Source organism: Mustela nivalis, assembly GCF_964662115.1.
Source record: "Mustela nivalis genome assembly, chromosome: 10".
NCBI classification, from domain to species: domain Eukaryota; kingdom Metazoa; phylum Chordata; class Mammalia; order Carnivora; family Mustelidae; genus Mustela; species Mustela nivalis.
Window position 1 is genome coordinate 111,091,405 of NC_139029.1, and position 22,489 is coordinate 111,113,893.

The window sequence follows — 22,489 nt, forward strand, 5'->3', positions numbered from 1 at the left end:
TGATAAAACACCTACCTGCCTTGCAGGGTTGTCATGGTGATTAAAAGAAAGATGAAATAACAGGCTTAGTCGGAAGTGACCAAACTTGATGAACACAAGTGGTTGTCATCATTTCTGAATGGCATGTACAAGATGGCCCTGTTGCTCTCACCTTTGCCTCCCTGGGACAAATGTTGTCCAGGGAGGACCTCATCGGTCTCCAGCTATCCTTCTGTCTCTTGGCATTCCCTTCCTTTCCTAGCCCCATCAGTCTCTGGCTGCCTCAGTCCTCTTCTCTTCTCCCAGACCCATGGCTAGATCTCATCAAATCCCCTGCCTTCTGTTAGCCCTTATTCCCTTATCCTTCTGCTAGGAGCTTCCCCCAGAGTATCTCCAGCTGACCCCCTCCTACTGAATAGATTAATATTCTTAACTCCCGGTGAATATATTCCTCTGGACAGTTAATGGAATTCTCAACACCAGTTCAGAAAGCCTTTAAGCAACTTCTCGGTTCCAAAAGAACCAAAGTTTGTTTTCCCTGAATTCTTCACCTAAGTGAATTTTCCCATTATCTCCTAGTTCCTCAGGTCAGGGAGAAGCTCCTTTTTCTCTCCTATTCTCCAAATGCCTACATCACCAATTTTTTTTTTTTTTACACCACCAAATCTTACAAGATTTATCCTTCTACAATTCCCTCCAATCCATCAATTCATCTATGTCTTCTCCTAGTCACTGCCATAGCCGAGGCCACCCTTAGCTTTGATTAGAGGACCCAAAGTCCAATTAACAATACCAGTTCTGGGGCATCTGGGTGATGTAGTTGGTTAAGCACCAGACTCTTGGTTTCAGCTCAGGTCGTGATCTCAGGATTGTGAGACTGAGCCCTGTGTTGGGCTCTGCGCTCAGCATGGAGTTTGCTAGAGTTTCTCCTTCTGCCTTTCTGTCCCACGTGAGCACACGCCTTCTCTCTCTCTAAGAAATAAATGAATTTTAAAAACAAAAACAAAAAACCCAATACTAGTTCCATGGCAGATCTTTTCCATGGCAGATCTTTCCAAGAACCAGGTTGAACATGATGAGACTTTTTTGTTTTCCTTCAAATTTTGTGATGAGACTTTTGAAGAGAGCATGAATTGCCTTTTGACTTTTTCTCCCATCCAAGTACTAACCAGGCCCAACCCTGCTTAGCTTCTGAGATCAGATGAGATCAGGCGCGTTCAGGGTGGTATGGCCGTAGACACCTTTTGCCTTTTTCTTTATGACTAGTTTGAAATTATGTACCTAAAACAATAAGATTTTGATAATAACATAAAAAAATTTTGGTACTACTTCACCCCTAGTTTCTCAAACCAACAAAGACATTCCAAACATTTCCTAGGAAGTTTGGATTTCACAGAATAGTGGCAGGAATGTCAGCTCTGTCCTACTACCAAACAGGTGTCAAAAGTTGTCACTAAAATGCCTGTGGCAGTTTGGGAAGCCCTTGAAGACAGTGGAGAGTTCCTTGTAGTCCTCCCCAAAGATGCTTACAGTGAGAATCAGATTCTGTGGCCCTAGCCCTGTGGGGGCAGATCTCCAAGATGGCAGCTGATAGGTAAGACAGCAGTGTCCTGACAAGACCTGACCCTCTGCTGGGTGAGAAATATTGAGTTAATAGGTCCCACTTCCTCAGAAAATGAGTTTGCATACTGCTTTTAGTTTGCTAGCCCTATGTGAGGGTAGGGGGCTCAGTCAGGCTGAGGAGAGAACCCTTCCATTGTCAAGACCCAGACCTGCCGTTGTGTCTCACCTTTGACAGGAAACCAGTTAACACCAACCAGGGAGGGCCTCTACTGTCCAATACCAGTGAGGGACCAGGTCCTAATTCCCCAGTGCTCTTCGTCTTCTGCTTTCATTCACTGTTTTCCTTCCACATCCTGCAATCTTTGAATTTGATGAGTGAGCACTCCACTGTTGTGGTGAGAGGAAGAGAACTGGGTAAAAACATGAGAGGGGTGAAGGCACATCCTGACCAATCTCATTAAGCTAGGAGCCCCTATCTTAGCCATGACAGACACACATGGGCTGTCCTTCAATCTCAGGGCCATGGGCAGGTCTTGGGTATCTTTGGTATTTTAGATTATTGGTATCTTGCTTTCAAATCTGACTTAGTATCAGTTCAAGGTGGGTAATCCTGGGAAGGAATGGTTCCGACGTGGAAAGTCACACACTCAGGCATCTGCTCAGACACTAATGGCTCTGACACTTTGGAAGTAATTCTTCCCCTGAGAACTTCAGACTGCACCTTTGAAAACAAATTCCAGTGGCTGAGATGCTGGGTGCAAAGCTGTCATCTCTGCACAGCTCTAAGTCACTGTTGCTTCTGCTTATAACTAAGTCACAGAGGATGCCATCACGTACAGGGACTGAGACCCTGGAGCCTGTATTGATCCCCTAGGGCTGCCCTAACAAAATACCACAGACTGGGTGGCTCAAGCAACAGAAATTTATTTAATCACAGTTCTAGAGGCTGGAAGTCCAAGATCTCTTTGTCATAGGGTTTGATTTCTTCTGAGGCTTCTCCTGAGCTTGCAGATGGCTGCCAGATTCTCCCTCTGTCCCCTTATGGTTGTCTCTCTGTGTTGGCTGTGTCCCGATCTCCTCTTCTTTTGTTGTTTTCTTAAAGATTTACTTTATTTTAGAGAGATGACCCACGCAAGTTCATGCGAGAGCAGGGGAAGGAAAGAGCGAGAGGAAAAGCATCTCAAGCAGACTCTCCAGCTGAGCGCAGAGCTGCCTTATAGCCCTCAGGCATAGCCTCATAGCCCTCAGGCATAGCCCTGAGGCATCATGACCTCAGTCAAAACCAGGAGTCTGACGGCTAACGGAGACACCCAGTTACCCCCAGTCTCCTTTTCTTATAAAAAAGACACTACTGGGGCGCCTGGGTGGCTCAGTGGGTTAAGCCACTGCCTTCGGCTCAGGTCATGATCTCAGGGTCCTGGGATCGAGTCCCGCATCGGGCTCTCTGCTCAGCAGGGAGCCTGCTTCCCTCTCTCTCTCTCTCTGCCTGCCTCTCTGCCTACTTGTGATCTCTGTCTGTCAAATAAATAAATAAAATCTTTAAAAAAAAAGACACTACTCATATTGGATTAGGGCACATCCTAATGACATACATTCCTTTCCTTCCCTTCTTCCGCCCTCCCCCTCTTCCCTCTCTTCCTACTTCCTCCCTTTCCTTTTTTTCTTTCTTTTGTTTCACTTGAAAGAGAAGCACAAGCAAAGGAAGCAGGAGAGGGAGAAGCAGGCTCTCCACTCAGCAGGGAGCCCAGTGTGGGACTGATCCCACCTGGGATCATGATCTGAGCTGAAGCAGATACTGAATCAAATGAGCCACCCAGGTGCCCCCTCAATGACATTTTAACTTAAATGCCTCTTTAAAAGTCCTATATGGCCTTAAGTATAGTCATATTCTGAGGTACTAGGAGTTAGAGCTTCAAGATAAGAGTATGGGGTTGGGCCGCCTGGGTGGCTCAGTTGGTTAAGCAGCTGCCTTTGGCTCAGGTCATGATCCCAGCGTCCTGGGATCGAGGCCCACATCGGGCTCCTTGCTCAGCGGGGAGCCTGCTTCTCCCTCTGCCTCTGCCTGCCATTCTGTCTGCCTGTGCTTGCTCTCCCTCTCTCTGATTTAAAAAAAAAAAAAAAAGAATATGGGGAAGAGGGCAGGAGACACAATTCAACTCATAACAGGGACTATGAATCTGAGTCTGGGGGTGAAAACTGGAGCTAAAATCCATACTGCTCTCTCCTTCCCCCCCACCCCACACTCCTTGCAAAAAGGCAAAAAAAATTTTCAAGTCTTTCTTCCTCAGTTTCTGTTCTCAGTGAATTTCCACCAGTCTCTAATGGTTTTACCTGTGAACAAAACACAAACTCTTGGCCTTTTCCAGGTGCAAATAAGTGCTGTTCAAAGAGGGGTCACCCACACACTTGCTGCTGAGTCTTGCGCAGTGCCGGCTTTCTAAGGCCCCAACCGACTCGTTTCTAAGATACCAAAAGGTATCTTCCACTTTCATCTGGTGTACGAATCGCCCAACGAAGATAAAATGGTCTCTGCCCTCACAGATTCTAGGGCCGCCAAATATAACCACGGAAAGGGAGGAGCAGCGGGTTGGGTGTCAGTAATGCCCAGGCTTCTCAGATCAACCGGATTTTGCTGGTCCAAAGTCCTTGTGGGCCGGGTTGTGCGCCTCCCATTGGTTCCAGCTGCCCAAGAGCTTGAACTACGAGCGCCCCGCGCTGGACAACTCCTCTACTACATGCACAAAGTTTTCTGTCTGCATCTGGGGTTGTTCTGGAGGAACAGGAGTCTCCTGCTGCGGACGTGAGCAGGTAACGGTACCAATCAGCAAAGATCGCGGGGAGGGGCCTTGGTTAAGGCGGTCTTTGAACCTTCCGGCGGCTGCCGCTCTTTTTGAGACCTACAGGACTGTCAGAACTGAATGCCGGGCTGCAGAAGCCGGCCCCTCTTTGTCCTCTGGTCCATTTCTGCTTGGAGCTGCCCATACTACCTGCCTTGAGGTCCACTGGCATTAAAAAGGGGGACTGGGTGGGGACAGGATTGGGGAAAATGAGAACGTCAAGGATTTAAGACCTCTGGCAAAGTCGCTCAGGCCCACAAGGACTTTGGACCAGCAAAATCCGGTTGATCTGAGAAGCCTGGGCAGTACTGACACCCAACCCGCTGGTAAAGCTCAGGAATCCATATCTCCACGCGGCAGAGGTCGGGCCATACGAAGGTGGCGATTTCCCTCGCCAGCCATAGCGCCACGCCTTTCGGGGCCACTTCCGACTGGGATGTGGAGGTCGCCCGCGCACAGCGACGCCGCGCGACTCCCCGTGGCTTAAAAAAGCCAGCCAGGGGGCCCCTGGGTGGCTCAGTGGGTTAAAGACTGTCTTCGGCTCAGGTCATGATCTCAGGATCCTGGGATCAAGCCCCACATTGGGCTCTCTGCTCGGCGGGGAGCCAGCTTCCCCGTCTCTCTGCCTACTTGTAACCCGTCAATAAATAAATAATCTTAAAAAAAAAAAAAAAAAAAAGCCAGCCTGGGTGCCCATTGGATGTCAAGTCTCTAGCGTCGCACAGAAACTCCGTTGTCTCGGGCCCCTCTCGAACATGAAATCCCGTTTTCTCTTCCCAGACAGCTTACAACCTGGGTCACGGTGGAGCGGCCAAAAGACCATCCCACACCCATCAGTAAAGCGAGCGTGGACCGCCGTTTCGCAGAAGCGAAACTGAGGACCCTGGCCGCCGAGAGAGGGAAGCTAGCCAACAAGGAACCTGGATCCAGCTCGTGGCCTTTACATCACAGGTCATGAACACTCGTCTGTCCCACCCTCCCGCGATAGGGAAGCGTCCGCCGGCAAGGAGCGGATAGACGACTTAGTTGCACAGCTTCTTCTAAGTGCTGTCGTGGGTGGCTCTGAAAAGAGCCTTTGGATGGGATGGAACCTCGAACCGAGCCGAACGCTCACTCAAGCCCGCTCCCCGCGGATGCGGCGCGCCAGCTGGATGTCCTTGGGCATGATGGTGACGCGCTTGGCGTGGATGGCGCACAGGTTCGTGTCCTCGAACAGCCCCACCAGGTAGGCCTCGCTCGCCTCCTGCAGCGCCATGACCGCCGAGCTCTGGAAGCGCAGGTCCGTCTTGAAGTCCTGCGCGATCTCGCGCACCAGCCGCTGGAACGGCAGCTTGCGGATCAGCAGCTCGGTGGACTTCTGGTAGCGCCGGATCTCCCGCAGGGCCACGGTGCCCGGCCGGTAGCGGTGCGGCTTCTTCACGCCGCCCGTGGCCGGCGCGCTCTTGCGGGCCGCCTTGGTGGCCAGCTGCTTGCGCGGGGCCTTGCCACCGGTCGACTTGCGGGCCGTCTGCTTCGTGCGAGCCATACCAACCAAATCACCACCTCAACCGCGCCGCCGCAGCCACACTAACGCCCCCTCCGCCCGCCGCCCCACTTTTTATAGGCACCGACTGTCTCCGATTGGGCGAGACAAGACTTGAAAGTCCCGCGCTGCCTGCCCATTGGCCGTGACGTCACCTGCCCTCGCGTCACCCATTGGCTTGGACAGAATCCTCCCTTCCTCGCCCGCCCTCCTCACTCTCCAGTTTGCCAACAGCCTTCCGCACCTTTGTTTTTCCTTTCTTTTCGGCGGGCGGGGGAAGGGTGTGTTAGCTCGCAACCGGGTCAGAATGTTGTTCCTCCCCAGCCCTTCAACCCCCTAGAACACGCGGCTCCCCGTTCCTTCCCACGCTGTCTCCCCAACTCGACCTCAAGCTTGCGTTGGCTCCGTCCCCCAAAACGCCTTGTTACCTTTGCAAGAGCCCCCTCGTTTCGTCAGGCGGAACGCCTGTCGGGGCTTTTCAGGTCGGAAAGTGGTCTCACCTCCTCCCCTCAACCCCTCCGCCTTCCGGGCGCGAGATCCCGCCTCCAGGAAGCTAAGTGGAGGCCCGCACCGCCGCTGCCAAGGCCGTCCCACACTTTTACTTGACCAACAGCCGGCTCAGGAAAGCCCAGGACCAGGTCTGCCGCACTCCCGCAAACTGCCCGCTCCCTTGCCGGCCGGCAGGAGTGCACGTGTACGTTGGGCCAAGGCCTCGGGAAGCGGGCCAGCTGCGCCCTCGGTCCCCCACTTAAGACTTGAGTCAGGAGCCGCCGGACAGTACTCCTGACCGAATCGAGCGTGGCTGTACCCCTTCTCCCTGCGTCCAGTCCTAAGGTCTACGAGCCACCCAACAAAATCAAGATGGTCGAGAGCTCAGGGTTGGAGACGAGCAACGGGGGAGGGGCAACCCCTTCCCCTGGCCTCGCCTCGGTGTCTCCGAGGGGATCGGCCCACTACCCGCAAAGGCAGAACGGAGCAAGCTGGCTACTGTAACAACTCTTTTACTTGAGAGAGTGGGTGGCTCTTAAAAGAGCCTTTGATTTCACAGGTGTCCTCTTCCACACCAGGGCTGGCTGGGCTTCAGGACGCCGGCCTCACTTGCCCTTTGCCTTGTGGTGACTCTCCGTCTTCTTGGGGAGCAACACGGCCTGGATGTTGGGCAGGACGCCGCCCTGGGCGATGGTGACTTTGCCCAACAGCTTGTTGAGCTCCTCGTCGTTGCGGATGGCCAGCTGGAGGTGGCGCGGGATGATGCGCGTCTTCTTGTTGTCTCGGGCCGCGTTCCCCGCCAGCTCCAGGATCTCCGCCGTCAGGTACTCCAGCACCGCCGCCATGTACACCGGCGCGCCGGCCCCCACCCGCTCGGCGTAGTTGCCCTTGCGCAGCAGCCGGTGCACTCGGCCCACCGGGAACTGCAGGCCGGCGCGAGACGACCGCGACTTGGCCTTGGCGCGGGCCTTGCCTCCTTGCTTGCCACGACCAGACATGACGATCACGCTCCCGCAAAACACCTCCCGCTAGGCCACCGACAAAGTCGCCGCGCGCCACCCCGCTTCACCTTTTTATAGGCAGAACCCGGATTGTCCACCCAGCCCTTCCATTGGCTGAAGCGCATCTTTGTCCTCACGGCCAATAGTGTGGCTCGGCCAGAATCCGCTCATTTCCATAATCTCGTCCCCCCGCGCAGGAGCGCCGCTGAAAACTCGCGAATCACCACGCAGCCCAAGCACAGCCTTAATTTGCCTACGGCCTCTTTAAGTAGCGAGGCGCTTCCGGCCGCCTGGGCCTTAACTGCGCTGCGTGCGCCTCCGGACGGCTCTCTGTTGTTGCTCGCGCTTCCCGCTATGCCCGAGCCGGCCAAATCCGCTCCCGCGCCCAAGAAGGGCTCCAAGAAAGCGGTCACCAAAGCCTAGAAGAAGGACGGCAAGAAGCGCAAGCGCAGCCGCAAGGAGAGTTACTCCATCTACGTGTACAAGGTGCTCAAGCAGGTGCACCCGGACACCGGCATCTCGTCCAAGGCCATGGGCATCATGAACTCCTTCGTCAACGACATCTTCGAGCGCATCGCCGGCGAGGCCTCCCGCCTGGCGCATTACAACAAGCGCTCCACCATCACGTCGCGGGAGATCCAGACGGCCGTGCGCCTGCTGCTGCCCGGCGAGTTGGCCAAGCACGCCGTGTCCGAGGGCACCAAGGCGGTCACCAAGTACACTAGCTCCAAGTGAGTCCCCGCCGGGAGGCGGCGCTCGCCCGGGGCGCCGGCCGCTTCGCTCCAAAGGCTCTTTTCAGAGCCACCCATCTTAAAGAAGCTGTTTACGTGCTGTATTGTGTATGTATGACTCCTACTATGTTGGGGCGTTTCTTTTCTAGTACATTAAATTCATGCGTGTTGCGTTCAAATGTCCGTCTTTGTCCTTTTCAGTCAAGCGATAGGATAGTTTATGCCTAGTTGGTGAAAAACGAAGTGGGGTGTATGTATGATGTGGCTTGTTGGAGAGGACTGTTCTTGAAACTGGCTTTGGTTTTGCTACGTGCAGTTGAACATATACACTACTACGTGAATTGCTTTTCATAAACTTATTTATGCACGATGAGATAGTCGTTAGGATAAAACCAGCAATTTTATTGTACCAGTTGGCAAAACGGTGGTGGTACTTAAATATTTCATTATGTATGGAAAAAGTGATGGCTTTTATATTTGGTTCCAACAAATCCCTCGAGTCGATATCTTCGATTCACAAATACCTCATATTCATGGAAAATTCTCCCATTAGGAAAATTGAAGCTGATTTTGATAGAGAAATTAACCCTTCCTGATGGTGCCTTCTCTCCCCCTAATCAAATCCCACAAAACCTGCCTAAAATATGGTAATGGTGATTTCCTCCAAGAACTGTTTCTTAGATTAGTTTCATTTAAAGGCTATTTTCACGTATTAGGAACGAAAGATGGGTAATTTCTGAAGTAGGAAAGAGACTCAAATGCTAGAGGAGCAGAAAGCCCAATATGGTTGGCAAAGTGAAAAGGAAGTTGGTTAGCTTGAGAGTTTGTTCTCAGTGTTTAGGGAACTCTTGGATTGTTTTTAAGGCAGGGATCTGTTATAACCTTAAGAAAGATTATGCTGATTGCTTAGTGGTCATAGACCCTAGGTTGCCCACAGTAGGAGAAAAAAAAAAAAAAAAAAAACCAATTAGGAGGCTATTGTAGTGTTGCGGACTAGAGCAGTGATTCCTGAAATCTGGTCTCCAGATCAGGAGCATCAGCATTACCTGAAAAATCTATTGAAAGTGAGAAGTTCAGGCCCTGATAATCTGTGTTAATAGATCCTTTGGGTGATTCCAATGGGTGCCTAAGTGTGAGAACCCCTAGAAAGTTTAGACACTTTGGATAGGAATACAGTGATGGTAATGGTCATGGTTAGCTATGTTGGAATTAGGATTATATTTTGGAGGTAAAATTGACTGGTTTTGGTGAGGAATAAGATTATATAAGAGCAAAACTACTAAGTTTTTGGTTTGAACAATTAGTGCTGTGTGGGTTTTTTTGTTCTTTTAAAGATTTGTTTATTTGAGAGAGAGTGTGTGGGTGGTGTGGACAGCCAGGGAGGGAGAGGGAAAGAATCTCAAGGAGACTCTCTGCTGATCAGGGAGCATGAGGCAGAATTCATCCCCCCGACTCGGAGATCATGACCTAAACTGAAATTAAGAGTCAGATACTTAACCGACTGAGCCCCCCAGAACGCCTCTGAACAACTGGGGCTGTAAATCAAAATAGAATACTGGGAGGCATCTGGGTGGCTCAGTCGTTAAGTGTCTGCCTTAGGCTGGGGTCGTGATCCCACTAGAGGAAAAAGTACATCCACAGGGGAGAATCGGAGAACTGAACCAACCACTCATGGAATTCAGCCAAACTGGAAGCCCTGTTCTACCTTCGGACATCCAGTTAAGCCTGTTTATCTGACATACTTTCATTTAAACTAGTTTGAATCTTGAAATGTTTGAGAAATAATAACATAATTTCCCAGCATAAACAATGATAGACCGTTTGTCCCAAAAAGTCTCAAAGAGGTTAAATGAGGTAGATAAGAAAAAAATAGAGGTGCTCCAACTGCACATTTGGACCAAGTCTCCAAGTTAAATTAAAATCAATACTTCACCAGGGCCAGAGATTAATATTACCATCCAGAAGGATTGTCTGGGATTTAAAGAAATCTGAGATTTTATTTAAAAACTTAATGTAATTCTGTTACTAAAAATCTTAGTCTTTGTATGAGTTTTTCAGGGCTTCTATAACAGAGGGCCAAAAACTGAGTGGCTTAAAACAACAGGAATTTGGGGCGCCTGGGTGGATCAGTAGGTTAAGCCTTTGCCTTCGGCCCAGGTCATGATCTCAGGGTCCTGGGATCGAGCCCTGCATTGGGAGCTCTGCTTGGTGGGGAGCCTGCTTCACCATCTCTCTCTGCCCGCCTCCCTGCCTACTTGTGATCTCTTTCACTCTCTCTCAAATAAATAAATAAAATCGTTTAAAACAGCAACAGGGATTTATTCTGCTGTAGTTCTGGAGGCTAGGAATCTGAAGTCAAGGTGTTGCCAGGGCCCGGTCCCTCTGAAGGCTCTTAAGGGATGTACTCCCTCTGTTTTTTTTTCCCCAGCTTCTGGTAGCTCCAGCGATTTTTTTGGCATGTGACTGCATAACTCCGACCTCTAGCTCAGTTTTCTTCCTGTGTGTTTGTACATTTTCGTGTTCATAGTCACATGGGATTCGGGCCCACCCTAATGACCTCATTTTAAATTGATTACAGGCAAATCTCATTTTATTGTGCTTTGCAATTTGTTTACAAATTGAAGGCTTGCACCAACCCTATATGGAGCGAGCCTATTGGCATCATTTTTCCAACACCATTTGCTCACTCAATGTCTCTATCACATTTTGGTAATTCTTACAATAGTTCAAACTTTTCATTATTACTGTTATGGCATCCTGTGATCACTGATCACAGCTTGCTGAAAGCTCAGATGATTGTTAGCATTTTTATCAATAAAATATTTTATAATTAAGGTATATATATCAGAGTTTTTTTTTTTACATAATGCTATTGCACACTTAATAAAATACAACACAGTGTAAACATAAATTTTATATGTACTGAGTAACTCAAAATTTCATTTGATTTATTTTATTGCAATATTTGCTTTATTGTGGTGGTCTGGAACCTAACCCACAATATGTCAGAGGTATGACTGTACATCGCTGCAAAGACCCTACTTCCAAATAAGGCCACATTCTAAGGCCATGGGGAGTTAGATTTCAACATATCTTTTCAGAGGACAAAATTCAATGCCTAACAGTAGTCAACAGCTGTGGTAAGCGGCACATGGCCCCCAATTACATGCACATCTAAGTCCGTAGAATCTGTGAATGTTACCTTATATGGCAAAGGGGACTTTACTGATACAATTTTGAAATAGGGAGATTATCCTCAATTATTTGGGTGAGCCCCAAATGTAATCACCAGGGTCCTTATCAGAGTAAAGCAGAAGGGTCAAGGGCGGAAAAAGGTGATGACATCAGAGAGAGATTTGAAGATGATTCGACACCTTTGAAGAGGAAAGAAGGGACCATGAGCAGAGAAAGGTCCCCGCCTACAAGCTGGAAAATGCATGGAAATGGAGTCTCTCCCTAGAGCCTTTGGAGAGAGTAAGTCTTGGTTTCCACTTGGTAAAACTGATTTTTTATTTCTGATCTCTAAAACTATAAGAGAATACATATGTGTTTAAGCCACAAAGTTTATAATACAGTTAGTTGACCCCTGAACAACACACTTGAACTGCACAGGTCCACTTGTACACATTTTTTGGATAAATATGGCCCAGAACTCCAAATGTATTTTCCTTATGATTTTAATCACATTTTCTTCTCTTTAGCCTACTTTATTGTAAGAAAATAGTATATGACACGAACTATGTGTTAACGACTGATGTTATCAGAAGGCCTTCCTTCCAGTCAACAGTAGACTAGTAGTCCTTTGGGGGGAATCAGAATTCACATGCAGATTTTTGACTGCTCAAGGGTCGGTGCCCCAAACCCGTTGTTGTTCAAGGACCAACTGTAGGCGGTGTTGCCAGTGCCCCGGCGGAGAAGCTGAGGTCATCATTGAATCTGAAATACTTCAGGAAGATACAGAGTGGTTTCTGCACTGTAGACAATGAAGTGTGTTGTTGTGGGCAATGGTGCTGTTGGTAAAATATGTCTCCTGATATCCTACACAACAATCGGATTTCCACCTGCCCATGTACCGGTTGTTTTTGACAAGGATGCAGCCAGTTACGATTGGTGGAGGGCATATGCTCTTGGACTTCTTGACACTGCAGGGCAAGAGGATTGTGAAAGATTACGGCCACTGAGTTATCCACAAACAGGTATATTTTCATCTGTTCGTCAGTGGTCTCACCATCCTCATCTGAAAATGTGAGGGAAAAGAGGGTGCCTGAGATAATGCTCCATTGTCCAAACACTCCTTTCTTGCTTGTTGGGACCCAAATTGATACCTGAGATGACCCCTCTGTGACTGAGAAACTTGCCAAGAACAGACAGAAGCCTATCACTCCAAGGACGGTTGAAAAGCTGGCCCGGGGATCTGAAGGCAGTCAAGTGTGTGGAGTGTTTTGCACTGGCACAGAAACACCTAAAGAATGTATTTGACGAAGCAACATGGGCTACCTTGGAGCTTGCCGGACCAGAGAGGAGCCACTGGTGTGTGTTGCTGTGAACGTCTCTCCAGAGCCCTTTCTCTATGGCTGGTGTCAGCATCACACTAAAAGCAATTTAAAATCAAACTCAAGATTAAGATTAAAAATCATTTTTGCAATAATGACAAGTGTCTGCACCTACCCACATGCACTCATGTGAGACAAGGCCCGGACGTATGATTCCTTTACCCCTCTCTAATTTGAGTAATTGTGTATTGTCAGAAAAGTGATTAGTACTAGTTATTGTTTTGTCATTTGTTTAAAACAAGACATGCTCATGATGACTCTAGCAGATTAATGTGGGATTTTGAAGTTCTTCCAGGCTCCATCCACTCTGGAGAATGATCTGGGACATTTAATTTTGTTTGTTTGTTTCTGGTTTTGGTAGGCAGTGGGGTGGGGTACAGGAATGTGTGTGGGGGGGTGTTTTTATTTAGTCATGTTTTTAAAATTCATTAACCATTGGACAGCCCTTAAGGGGAGGAGGACGAATTGATTCCACATTCCACTTCCTAGATCTAGTTTAGAAAACTTGTTCTTCACCTCGTGCTCTTAGGAAGGAGTATAGTAAATGCCTCATTATAAATGATGAGGCATCATTTATAATGAGGCATTTACTGAACCACCCAGGCGCCCTAAATGTCTCATTTAAAAATGTACTCCTTCAGGGGTGCCTAGGTGGCTCAGTGGGTTAAATAAAGCCTCTGCCTTAGGTTCAGGTCCTGATCTCAGAGTCCTGGGATCAAGCCCCACATCGAGTCCTGAAGTGGGCTCTCTGCTGGGGGGGGGGGGGGGCGGGGAGCCTGCTTCCCTTTCTCTCTCTCTCTCTCTGCGTGCGCCTACTTGTGATCTCTATTAAAAAAAAAAAAAAAAACCACAACCCACTCCTTTTTGAAAGCTGCCTTTTCTCTCTACCCTTGAGTAGGTCCAGTATTTGATGAAACTCACGAAAGTTGGTGGAACATGTCTTGCCCCTCCTCTCTTCTAGGATGCACACTCTATATGTGACTGTGACTTTCAAGGAAATTTGTTTGCCATTTGCTGATTTTTTTTGAAGTTAATTTCTTCTTTCACTGATAAATGAAGAAAAGTATTGTGCCTTTGGAAGTACACCAAATGGATTGAGTACGTAATTAAAAAACATTTTTTCCCCTGTCAGTCATTGTCTTACATGCTTAGCAGAGATATCCAGCTTAATAGTGTACAATACAGTGTTCCTAGAATACAGCTGAAGACCTGGTAAATCGAGGAAATGTGAGGGGTGGCGCTGGGAGACAGATCTTTGGAATGATGCACATCCTCTTTCAAGCTGGGAGGATGAAGAAGCTGGGGGGTGTGGGTGGGGTGGGGAGAACATTTAACAACAGGAGACCAGTCAGGGGAATCCCCTTGTTTCTGTTTTGCATATGAGGAACCCTAGAGTAGCCATTTGAGGGCTCTAATTTAATTTAAAAAAATCATGGAGTCTTAAGACTCTTTGTGAGTGTTAATAAGAATTTTATCCACTTACTTTGGTTGCAGTTTCCAGTTTTTTAAAAAAATGTTTGGGTAATCTTCTCCATCTTCCCCTAATCCTAATTCTTGTAGATTGATTACTGTTGAACCAATGCTTCCTCCTGTCCCAATTCTTTGTATATGCGTTCTTTTCAGATGCAAATTAACAAATAACAAATAATAAATAACAAATTAACAAAAAACCCTTCACCAAAAAAAGAAAAAAAAAAGATCACTGTAATTTGTTACAACTGCAAAGACTATTTCCAATTAGGCCATGGAAACTAATAAACAGCTATACATAGGATATTTTTTTCACAATTGAAGAAATTTGAATATGGATTGTATATAACTTAATATTAAATCGGGATTAAATTTGTTGTATGTAATAATGGTATGTAGTGATATAGGACAATGTCTTTATTTCTAAGGGAGAAATGCTAAAGTGTTTAGGGAGAAATGTCAGAATGTTTGCAACTTATTTTTAAATTATTCAAAAAATGTGTAAGTGTGCATGAAAAGTGATAAAGCAAATGCAGCAAATTGTGACAATTAGTGAATCTAAATGAAGATATGGTTGAAGATCTACTTTTTTTTTTCAATTTTTCTATAGGTTTGAACTCCCCCTTCTTGAGAATTTTTTTTTAATTGTGATTAAAGACTTTAAGTATGACAGAAACAGCTTTCATAGACATTATCATCCATTTTATTTTGCAATAAAACTATGTTAACTACACTTTTGTCAAGAACATACGATTTTTCATCTCATTAAAGGGCTTATGTATGTTTGGGAGTGATCATCCATCTACTAACTAGAACTCTGAATGTTATCTCTCGCTCATCATACTTGCTCTACTCATTAAAGATTACAGTGACTTGGGGTGCCTGGGTAGCTCAGTGGGTTAAGCCTCTGCCTTCAGCTCAGGTCATGATCTCAGGGTCCTGGGATCCAGCCCCGCGGGCTCTCTGCTCAGCGGGAGCCTGCTTCCCCCTCTCTCACTGCTTGCTGCTCTGCCTACTTGTGATTTCTGTCAAATAAATAAAATAAGATCTTTAAAAAAAAAAAGATTATAGTGACTTATGTGATTGCACTAGTCCAAGGATGCTCCAATTACATTGGCTTAGACATTTGGTTATTCTGAGGTTGAAAATGAAGTTGCATAGGGGAGTTTAGTCAAATTTGGTCTCAGTAGACCAAAACTAAGTCATTTCCAGGAAGAGAACACATCTTGACATGTTCTAGTGATTCTAAGTGCTTTCAGAAAGAGACGGCAGATCATCTACAAAAGAGCAAGAACCAGACTTTCTACCTCTAACCCTTTTCTCTTCCCTGAACTCCAGATTATCATATTTCATATTCCCATTTGGGAATTTGGTCATTCCTATCTGATTCCTACTTGATATTTCCACTCAGATAGCTCCCAGGAGTCTCACAATTTTGTCCGAAACAGTACTTTGGATTTCTCCCTCCAAACCTACTCATCACTCATGTCAGTAAATAGCAGCTCTTTCTGAATGCTCTGTCCAAAAACCTGCAATTAATCCTTTATTCTTCTCCTGTCATAACCTACATTCAGCTCATCAGTTTCAATTAAAATATGTCTTCACTACTTCTCAGATCTCCAGTGATACCACCTATCTCTCTCCTGCTATTACTCTTGCTCTCCTATAGTCTATTTTTTAACATAGCATCCTCAATGAGCTTTAAAAAAAAAAAAAAAAGTCAAATAATGTCGTTACTCTGATCAAACTCTCCAAAGGCACTCCAACTCACTTGGAGGCACTCACAAAATCTTTGTGGTGGCCTATGAAGCCTCTCTATGGCCTACATGGTCTGACCTTCAGCTACCTCCCTGATCTCTTCTCCCTGCAGATATTCTCTTTGCTTGCTGTGTCTCAGCCTTACTAACATTGCTTATTACTTGAACTCCCCAAACATGTGCCTGCCCCAAGGCCTTTGCACTTGTTTCCCAATTCTTAGAATACACTTCTCCAAGGTGGGCTATGGCTCACTATCCTATCTATTCAGGCCTTTGCTCAAATATTAAGTGATCAGACCTGTTGTCCACACTGGATTCCATATTCTGTAGTACTCCATAGACCTATCATTCCCTGATTATATTTCTTCCATTTACTTCTTTTCAGCATCCACCAATGAACACATAGCTTTAAGTGGACAGGGACTTTTTCTTCTCTGTTTACTGCTGCATCCCCAGCATGTTTTATTTATCTGAGGGTGCAAAATATGATCCCCGCCCCCCACACCTTTATTGCAGGAAGTGGTGTGCACCAATACTCATGGTGGAGCCTGAACAGATGTCTATTTTGTTTTCATACTTGTTAAGTGTAAAATCTGATGCCAAAGGGAATTACTGATGGATAATATAGTTACACTGAGTCATCTCCACCTTTAAGAATTAGCTATTTTTGCTTTCCTACCCAATATTCAGAGAATCCTCAGAACCAAACAGTGATGACTCCCTCCCCAACATGTAATTACAGCATCTGCCCAACATCCTGTGTGCCTCTTAAAATGTTTTCATTATATTCCTACCCTGTAAACTCAAACCTCCCTCTATTTTCTTTTCTCCTTCCCATTTCCATGCTTCAGCCTCCTGTCTAATCTCAGTAGATTCAAGCAAAGGCACATGCAAAAGCAGGAAGATGTTTCCTGGGGTCTAACCATTGGAAAGAAGGGATGGATTCAGTAGAATACTAGGAAATAACTTACTGTTTTTTAAATAGGCAGGGCAGACAGGAGGCAATAAAAATCATGCTGGAGGATCATATTTGGGATTTTATGTGGGTACATGAGAAAAAGAGTATGCACAAGGGGATGAGCTAGGACACCTGCAGTGCACTTAACATTTTTTTTTCCAGGAAGTTTTAGTTTTACACCTTTATTTTAGTATCTGATTTTCTGTTCTCACTTGACCTCTTTAAAATGTGTTTTCAAACACTAATGAAGGTAGAAAGGCAAAGTCCTATGCTGTATTTAGTGCCTTGAATTAATGAGGGATATATGAAACTAATTTTCTAAATAGTATTATAAAGAGTTCTGGGAAAGGACAATTAAGGAAAAAGGAGTAATAGTCTGGGTGGTGACTGAAAACTCCAACAGGTTCTTACCGACTAATATGGCAACTATATAGACAGTATGTCAGTGGTTATCAAATATGTGAATCACCTGAAATGTTCCAGAGGTTGTCCATCCTTGCCTGTCTCCCTCAGTGCCCGTGATCTGGGTTCAGTGGAAATGTGTGGCTTTAGGGATAAACAGACTGACTGATTCAGGGTCAAATGGCCTCAAATATTAGGAAGCACTGCTTCTAAACATCCAGTCTCAAAAATGGAGAAAGCCCTTTTTCTCTAATATTTAGTGCTTCTATTTTCAGAGAGGAAGAAAACACAACTGTTCCAAGAAAGTGACAAACATTTTTCAGACTTAAAAGTTTTGACAATGTTGAGTTCCTGGACATTTTATGATTAGCAGGCCCAGGTTCTGGAAATCCCTGAGAATCTATAAACCCTCTTTACTTTCTTCCTTTTCCAGATTGTTAAATATCAAAATTACAACTATGGGGAATTGTGTAACTTCTTAACACCTGAGCAGAAATGGTCTATTACAGATTAATCTAAGTGCCCGTTTTATTACCTGACAATCTAACGTCTCCAATTTGAGAAGTACGTACTGACTCAGTGTACCTGAAAGGAATACTAAACTGGGACAGGAGAGGTATGTAACCTAGAAATTACTTACGACAGAATCCAGATATCGAGATACACAAAAAGGAAAGAGGTTCTGAGGTGGTTTCAAAAGCATTTATAACATGAATTTTTCACAGCAAGGAAAATGCAGTCACAAAGTACAATCCCAACTAATTGCTTTACAGTAAACACTCCTTAACACTAATTCCCACAATCTTTGACTTACGTTGACTGCCACGCATCGCTAACCGTTTGTTATAGCTGTTACTTTTCAGAATGAATACACCTAGCCTCTCCACCATGCAGAAAATCAGGACCCATCTTGGGTTCCTTTCTTGTTCTCCAAAAGAAAACACTGATATTGCCTAAGTAAATAAAACTAAGTACTATAAAAAGAGAAGTATCTGAATATAAGTAGAGAAAAAACTGTTCTTTCACGGAGAAAATGGGTGGCTCTGAAAAGAGCCTTTGGAGCGAAGCGGCCGGCGCCCCGGGCGAGCGCCGCCTCCCGGCGGGGACTCACTTGGAGCTAGTGTACTTGGTGACCGCCTTGGTGCCCTCGGACACGGCGTGCTTGGCCAACTCGCCGGGCAGCAGCAGGCGCACGGCCGTCTGGATCTCCCGCGACGTGATGGTGGAGCGCTTGTTGTAATGCGCCAGGCGGGAGGCCTCGCCGGCGATGCGCTCGAAGATGTCGTTGACGAAGGAGTTCATGATGCCCATGGCCTTGGACGAGATGCCGGTGTCCGGGTGCACCTGCTTGAGCACCTTGTACACGTAGATGGAGTAACTCTCCTTGCGGCTGCGCTTGCGCTTCTTGCCGTCCTTCTTCTAGGCTTTGGTGACCGCTTTCTTGGAGCCCTTCTTGGGCGCGGGAGCGGATTTGGCCGGCTCGGGCATAGCGGGAAGCGCGAGCAACAACAGAGAGCCGTCCGGAGGCGCACGCAGCGCAGTTAAGGCCCAGGCGGCCGGAAGCGCCTCGCTACTTAAAGAGGCCGTAGGCAAATTAAGGCTGTGCTTGGGCTGCGTGGTGATTCGCGAGTTTTCAGCGGCGCTCCTGCGCGGGGGGACGAGATTATGGAAATGAGCGGATTCTGGCCGAGCCACACTATTGGCCGTGAGGACAAAGATGCGCTTCAGCCAATGGAAGGGCTGGGTGGACAATCCGGGTTCTGCCTATAAAAAGGTGAAGCGGGGTGGCGCGCGGCGACTTTGTCGGTGGCCTAGCGGGAGGTGTTTTGCGGGAGCGTGATCGTCATGTCTGGTCGTGGCAAGCAAGGAGGCAAGGCCCGCGCCAAGGCCAAGTCGCGGTCGTCTCGCGCCGGCCTGCAGTTCCCGGTGGGCCGAGTGCACCGGCTGCTGCGCAAGGGCAACTACGCCGAGCGGGTGGGGGCCGGCGCGCCGGTGTACATGGCGGCGGTGCTGGAGTACCTGACGGCGGAGATCCTGGAGCTGGCGGGGAACGCGGCCCGAGACAACAAGAAGACGCGCATCATCCCGCGCCACCTCCAGCTGGCCATCCGCAACGACGAGGAGCTCAACAAGCTGTTGGGCAAAGTCACCATCGCCCAGGGCGGCGTCCTGCCCAACATCCAGGCCGTGTTGCTCCCCAAGAAGACGGAGAGTCACCACAAGGCAAAGGGCAAGTGAGGCCGGCGTCCTGAAGCCCAGCCAGCCCTGGTGTGGAAGAGGACACCTGTGAAATCAAAGGCTCTTTTAAGAGCCACCCACTCTCTCAAGTAAAAGAGTTGTTACAGTAGCCAGCTTGCTCCGTTCTGCCTTTGCGGGTAGTGGGCCGATCCCCTCGGAGACACCGAGGCGAGGCCAGGGGAAGGGGTTGCCCCTCCCCCGTTGCTCGTCTCCAACCCTGAGCTCTCGACCATCTTGATTTTGTTGGGTGGCTCGTAGACCTTAGGACTGGACGCAGGGAGAAGGGGTACAGCCACGCTCGATTCGGTCAGGAGTACTGTCCGGCGGCTCCTGACTCAAGTCTTAAGTGGGGGACCGAGGGCGCAGCTGGCCCGCTTCCCGAGGCCTTGGCCCAACGTACACGTGCACTCCTGCCGGCCGGCAAGGGAGCGGGCAGTTTGCGGGAGTGCGGCAGACCTGGTCCTGGGCTTTCCTGAGCCGGCTGTTGGTCAAGTAAAAGTGTGGGACGGCCTTGGCAGCGGCGGTGCGGGCCTCCACTTAGCTTCCTGGAGGCGGGATCTCGCGCCCGGAAGGCGGAGGGGTTGAGGGGAGGAGGTGAGACCACTTTCCGACCTGAAAAGCCCCGACAGGCGTTCCGCCTGACGAAACGAGGGGGCTCTTGCAAAGGTAACAAGGCGTTTTGGGGGACGGAGCCAACGCAAGCTTGAGGTCGAGTTGGGGAGACAGCGTGGGAAGGAACGGGGAGCCGCGTGTTCTAGGGGGTTGAAGGGCTGGGGAGGAACAACATTCTGACCCGGTTGCGAGCTAACACACCCTTCCCCCGCCCGCCGAAAAGAAAGGAAAAACAAAGGTGCGGAAGGCTGTTGGCAAACTGGAGAGTGAGGAGGGCGGGCGAGGAAGGGAGGATTCTGTCCAAGCCAATGGGTGACGCGAGGGCAGGTGACGTCACGGCCAATGGGCAGGCAGCGCGGGACTTTCAAGTCTTGTCTCGCCCAATCGGAGACAGTCGGTGCCTATAAAAAGTGGGGCGGCGGGCGGAGGGGGCGTTAGTGTGGCTGCGGCGGCGCGGTTGAGGTGGTGATTTGGTTGGTATGGCTCGCACGAAGCAGACGGCCCGCAAGTCGACCGGTGGCAAGGCCCCGCGCAAGCAGCTGGCCACCAAGGCGGCCCGCAAGAGCGCGCCGGCCACGGGCGGCGTGAAGAAGCCGCACCGCTACCGGCCGGGCACCGTGGCCCTGCGGGAGATCCGGCGCTACCAGAAGTCCACCGAGCTGCTGATCCGCAAGCTGCCGTTCCAGCGGCTGGTGCGCGAGATCGCGCAGGACTTCAAGACGGACCTGCGCTTCCAGAGCTCGGCGGTCATGGCGCTGCAGGAGGCGAGCGAGGCCTACCTGGTGGGGCTGTTCGAGGACACGAACCTGTGCGCCATCCACGCCAAGCGCGTCACCATCATGCCCAAGGACATCCAGCTGGCGCGCCGCATCCGCGGGGAGCGGGCTTGAGTGAGCGTTCGGCTCGGTTCGAGGTTCCATCCCATCCAAAGGCTCTTTTCAGAGCCACCCACGACAGCACTTAGAAGAAGCTGTGCCACTTAGGTGTCCAGGTGTCCGTCCACTCCGGACATGTGGCGTAAAAGCCACGCGCATGATTCAGGTGCCGTGTTGGCTATTTTCTATCTTCAGGGCGGGTAGCTCCTCCCCCACACCAAACGCACCTTTTGGGAGATGGCGGTGTGCGCTTGCTTTACTCTGGGACGCGGAGGGAGGGGCATGGCCTTTTAGCAGCTCCACCGTGACCTAGGTTGTAATCTGTCCGAGCAGGAGAAGAGGGGCTTTCAGGGTTGAGAGGAGCCCGAGACGGCCAGGAACCCCTAGGGGAAGCTCGGGACTCGCCTTCCAGAGCGCGCCCCACGCCTTTCTAGGCCACCGGGAGTGGCATTCGCGCCGGAAGTGGCCCCGAGAGGCACCGCGCTCCGGCTGGGGAGGGAAATCGCCACCTTGGTATGGCCCAACCTCTGCCGGGTCAAGTTCGGGATTTCTGAGTTTTGAGTGTGCCTAATCCTCCCATTTTTCGCCGGTAGGATAAGTCCTATCTCCTATCTCTAAGACGGAATTGGGGTCGCAGGGACAGGCTGGAACGTGACCGGTGGAGCTGGGCCCTCGCTGATGCATTCTCCGCATAGACTGTGAGACTCGTGTGTTCTGTGAAGGTCTCTAAAAGCTTGGACTCGCGTCTGGATTTTCTGTTCAGACTCGGAATTGCTTTGTTAAGACACGTGGGAACGCTTCAGGTATCTGAGAGGTTACCCAGAGAAAAAACAGATGGGTGGCTTCTGAGTGAAAGTTCTTGGGGAGAGTAAAGAGGCAGTCCTCCTTTGGGAGATGAATTTTAGCACAATCAGGAAATAATGAGGGTGTGGGCCTTAAGAATGGTTCTTGCACCATTTAGGAAGTGGAAGTGCAAGCTCTCGAGTGGGAGAGTCCTGCCGACCCCCCTCCACAGAGCTCTACAGGTCTGAGATGCTACGGGTACAGGTGCAAATGCTCTGCTGGTCTTAGATGACACCTCTTTTTAACCTTAGTTATTTCCTTGCCCCGGAATGGGCCAAGACTTGGGTTTTCGGTTTTGTTGCAGCGCAGTGACAGGTTAAAAATATTCCAGCAGGAATTCACAAGGGAAAGAAGAGGAAAGGAAGGAAACAGTTGTTTTGTAAGTTCCTGTTCCCTCCCTGAAAAGCTGGAGACCAAGAGAATTTTCTCAGGGACTGGGTCACACCAATCTCCAGGGCATACCCCCAGGTTCCTATTCAGACCATTATTCCCTGTTTAGGCCCTCATTGCAGGATAAATCCATGGGTCTTGTGACTATTATCTGAGTTAATAAGTCACTTTTAGAGGTGGGGGTGGGAGAGGGCACCACCTTTGCACCCATCATCTTATCCATCATCCCATCCATCCATCTTTCAGGCACATAATAGGGCTTTCTGAGG

At 48.8% G+C, this 22,489-nt stretch overlaps 4 protein-coding genes, 2 long non-coding RNA genes and 3 pseudogenes across 9 annotated transcripts; 5 read left to right on the forward strand and 4 right to left on the reverse strand.

Moving 5' to 3' along the window:
• Window positions 1–2,450: 2,450 nt before the first annotated feature.
• On the reverse strand, window positions 2,451–4,119 carry LOC309842126. Its single transcript, XR_014299507.1, has 2 exons — window positions 3,098–4,119; window positions 2,451–2,890 (listed from the first exon to the last, which is right to left on the reverse strand). It is a non-coding gene; the product is annotated as an uncharacterized lncRNA (long non-coding RNA).
• Window positions 4,120–4,202: 83 nt separating this feature from the next.
• Window positions 4,203–5,058, forward strand: LOC309842124. Its single transcript, XR_014299505.1, has 2 exons — window positions 4,203–4,350; window positions 4,446–5,058. It is a non-coding gene; the product is annotated as an uncharacterized lncRNA (long non-coding RNA).
• Window positions 5,059–5,434: 376 nt separating this feature from the next.
• On the reverse strand, window positions 5,435–6,721 carry LOC309842095 (histone H3.2). The gene has a single exon (XM_082686038.1). It carries the CDS (start codon window positions 5,902–5,904, stop codon window positions 5,494–5,496), a length of 411 nt encoding a protein of 136 aa, XP_082542164.1. The 5' UTR covers window positions 5,905–6,721; the 3' UTR covers window positions 5,435–5,493.
• A 165-nt stretch (window positions 6,722–6,886) lies between these two features.
• Window positions 6,887–7,388, reverse strand: LOC309842099 (histone H2A type 2-A; the record flags this gene model as incomplete). Its single annotated transcript, XM_082686049.1, has 1 exon — window positions 6,887–7,388. The coding sequence occupies one exon, from the start codon at window positions 7,386–7,388 to the stop codon at window positions 6,996–6,998; it is 393 nt and encodes a 130-aa protein (XP_082542175.1). The 3' UTR covers window positions 6,887–6,995.
• A 357-nt stretch (window positions 7,389–7,745) lies between these two features.
• On the forward strand, window positions 7,746–8,301 carry LOC309842104 (histone H2B type 2-E pseudogene; annotated as a pseudogene). The gene has a single exon. The product of its transcript is annotated as a histone H2B type 2-E pseudogene (transcript).
• A 2,724-nt stretch (window positions 8,302–11,025) lies between these two features.
• On the forward strand, window positions 11,026–13,231 carry LOC309842089 (cell division control protein 42 homolog pseudogene; annotated as a pseudogene). The gene has a single exon. The product of its transcript is annotated as a cell division control protein 42 homolog pseudogene (transcript).
• A 4,717-nt stretch (window positions 13,232–17,948) lies between these two features.
• LOC309842102 (histone H2B type 2-E pseudogene) lies at window positions 17,949–18,750 on the reverse strand (annotated as a pseudogene). The gene has a single exon. The product of its transcript is annotated as a histone H2B type 2-E pseudogene (transcript).
• Window positions 18,751–19,107: 357 nt separating this feature from the next.
• Window positions 19,108–19,609, forward strand: LOC309842100 (histone H2A type 2-A; the record flags this gene model as incomplete). Its single annotated transcript, XM_082686050.1, has 1 exon — window positions 19,108–19,609. One exon carries the CDS (start codon window positions 19,108–19,110, stop codon window positions 19,498–19,500), a length of 393 nt encoding a protein of 130 aa, XP_082542176.1. The 3' UTR covers window positions 19,501–19,609.
• A 739-nt stretch (window positions 19,610–20,348) lies between these two features.
• Window positions 20,349–21,072, forward strand: LOC309842096 (histone H3.2). The gene has a single exon (XM_082686039.1). It carries the CDS (start codon window positions 20,592–20,594, stop codon window positions 21,000–21,002), a length of 411 nt encoding a protein of 136 aa, XP_082542165.1. The 5' UTR covers window positions 20,349–20,591; the 3' UTR covers window positions 21,003–21,072.
• The last annotated feature ends 1,417 nt before the right edge of the window (window positions 21,073–22,489 follow it).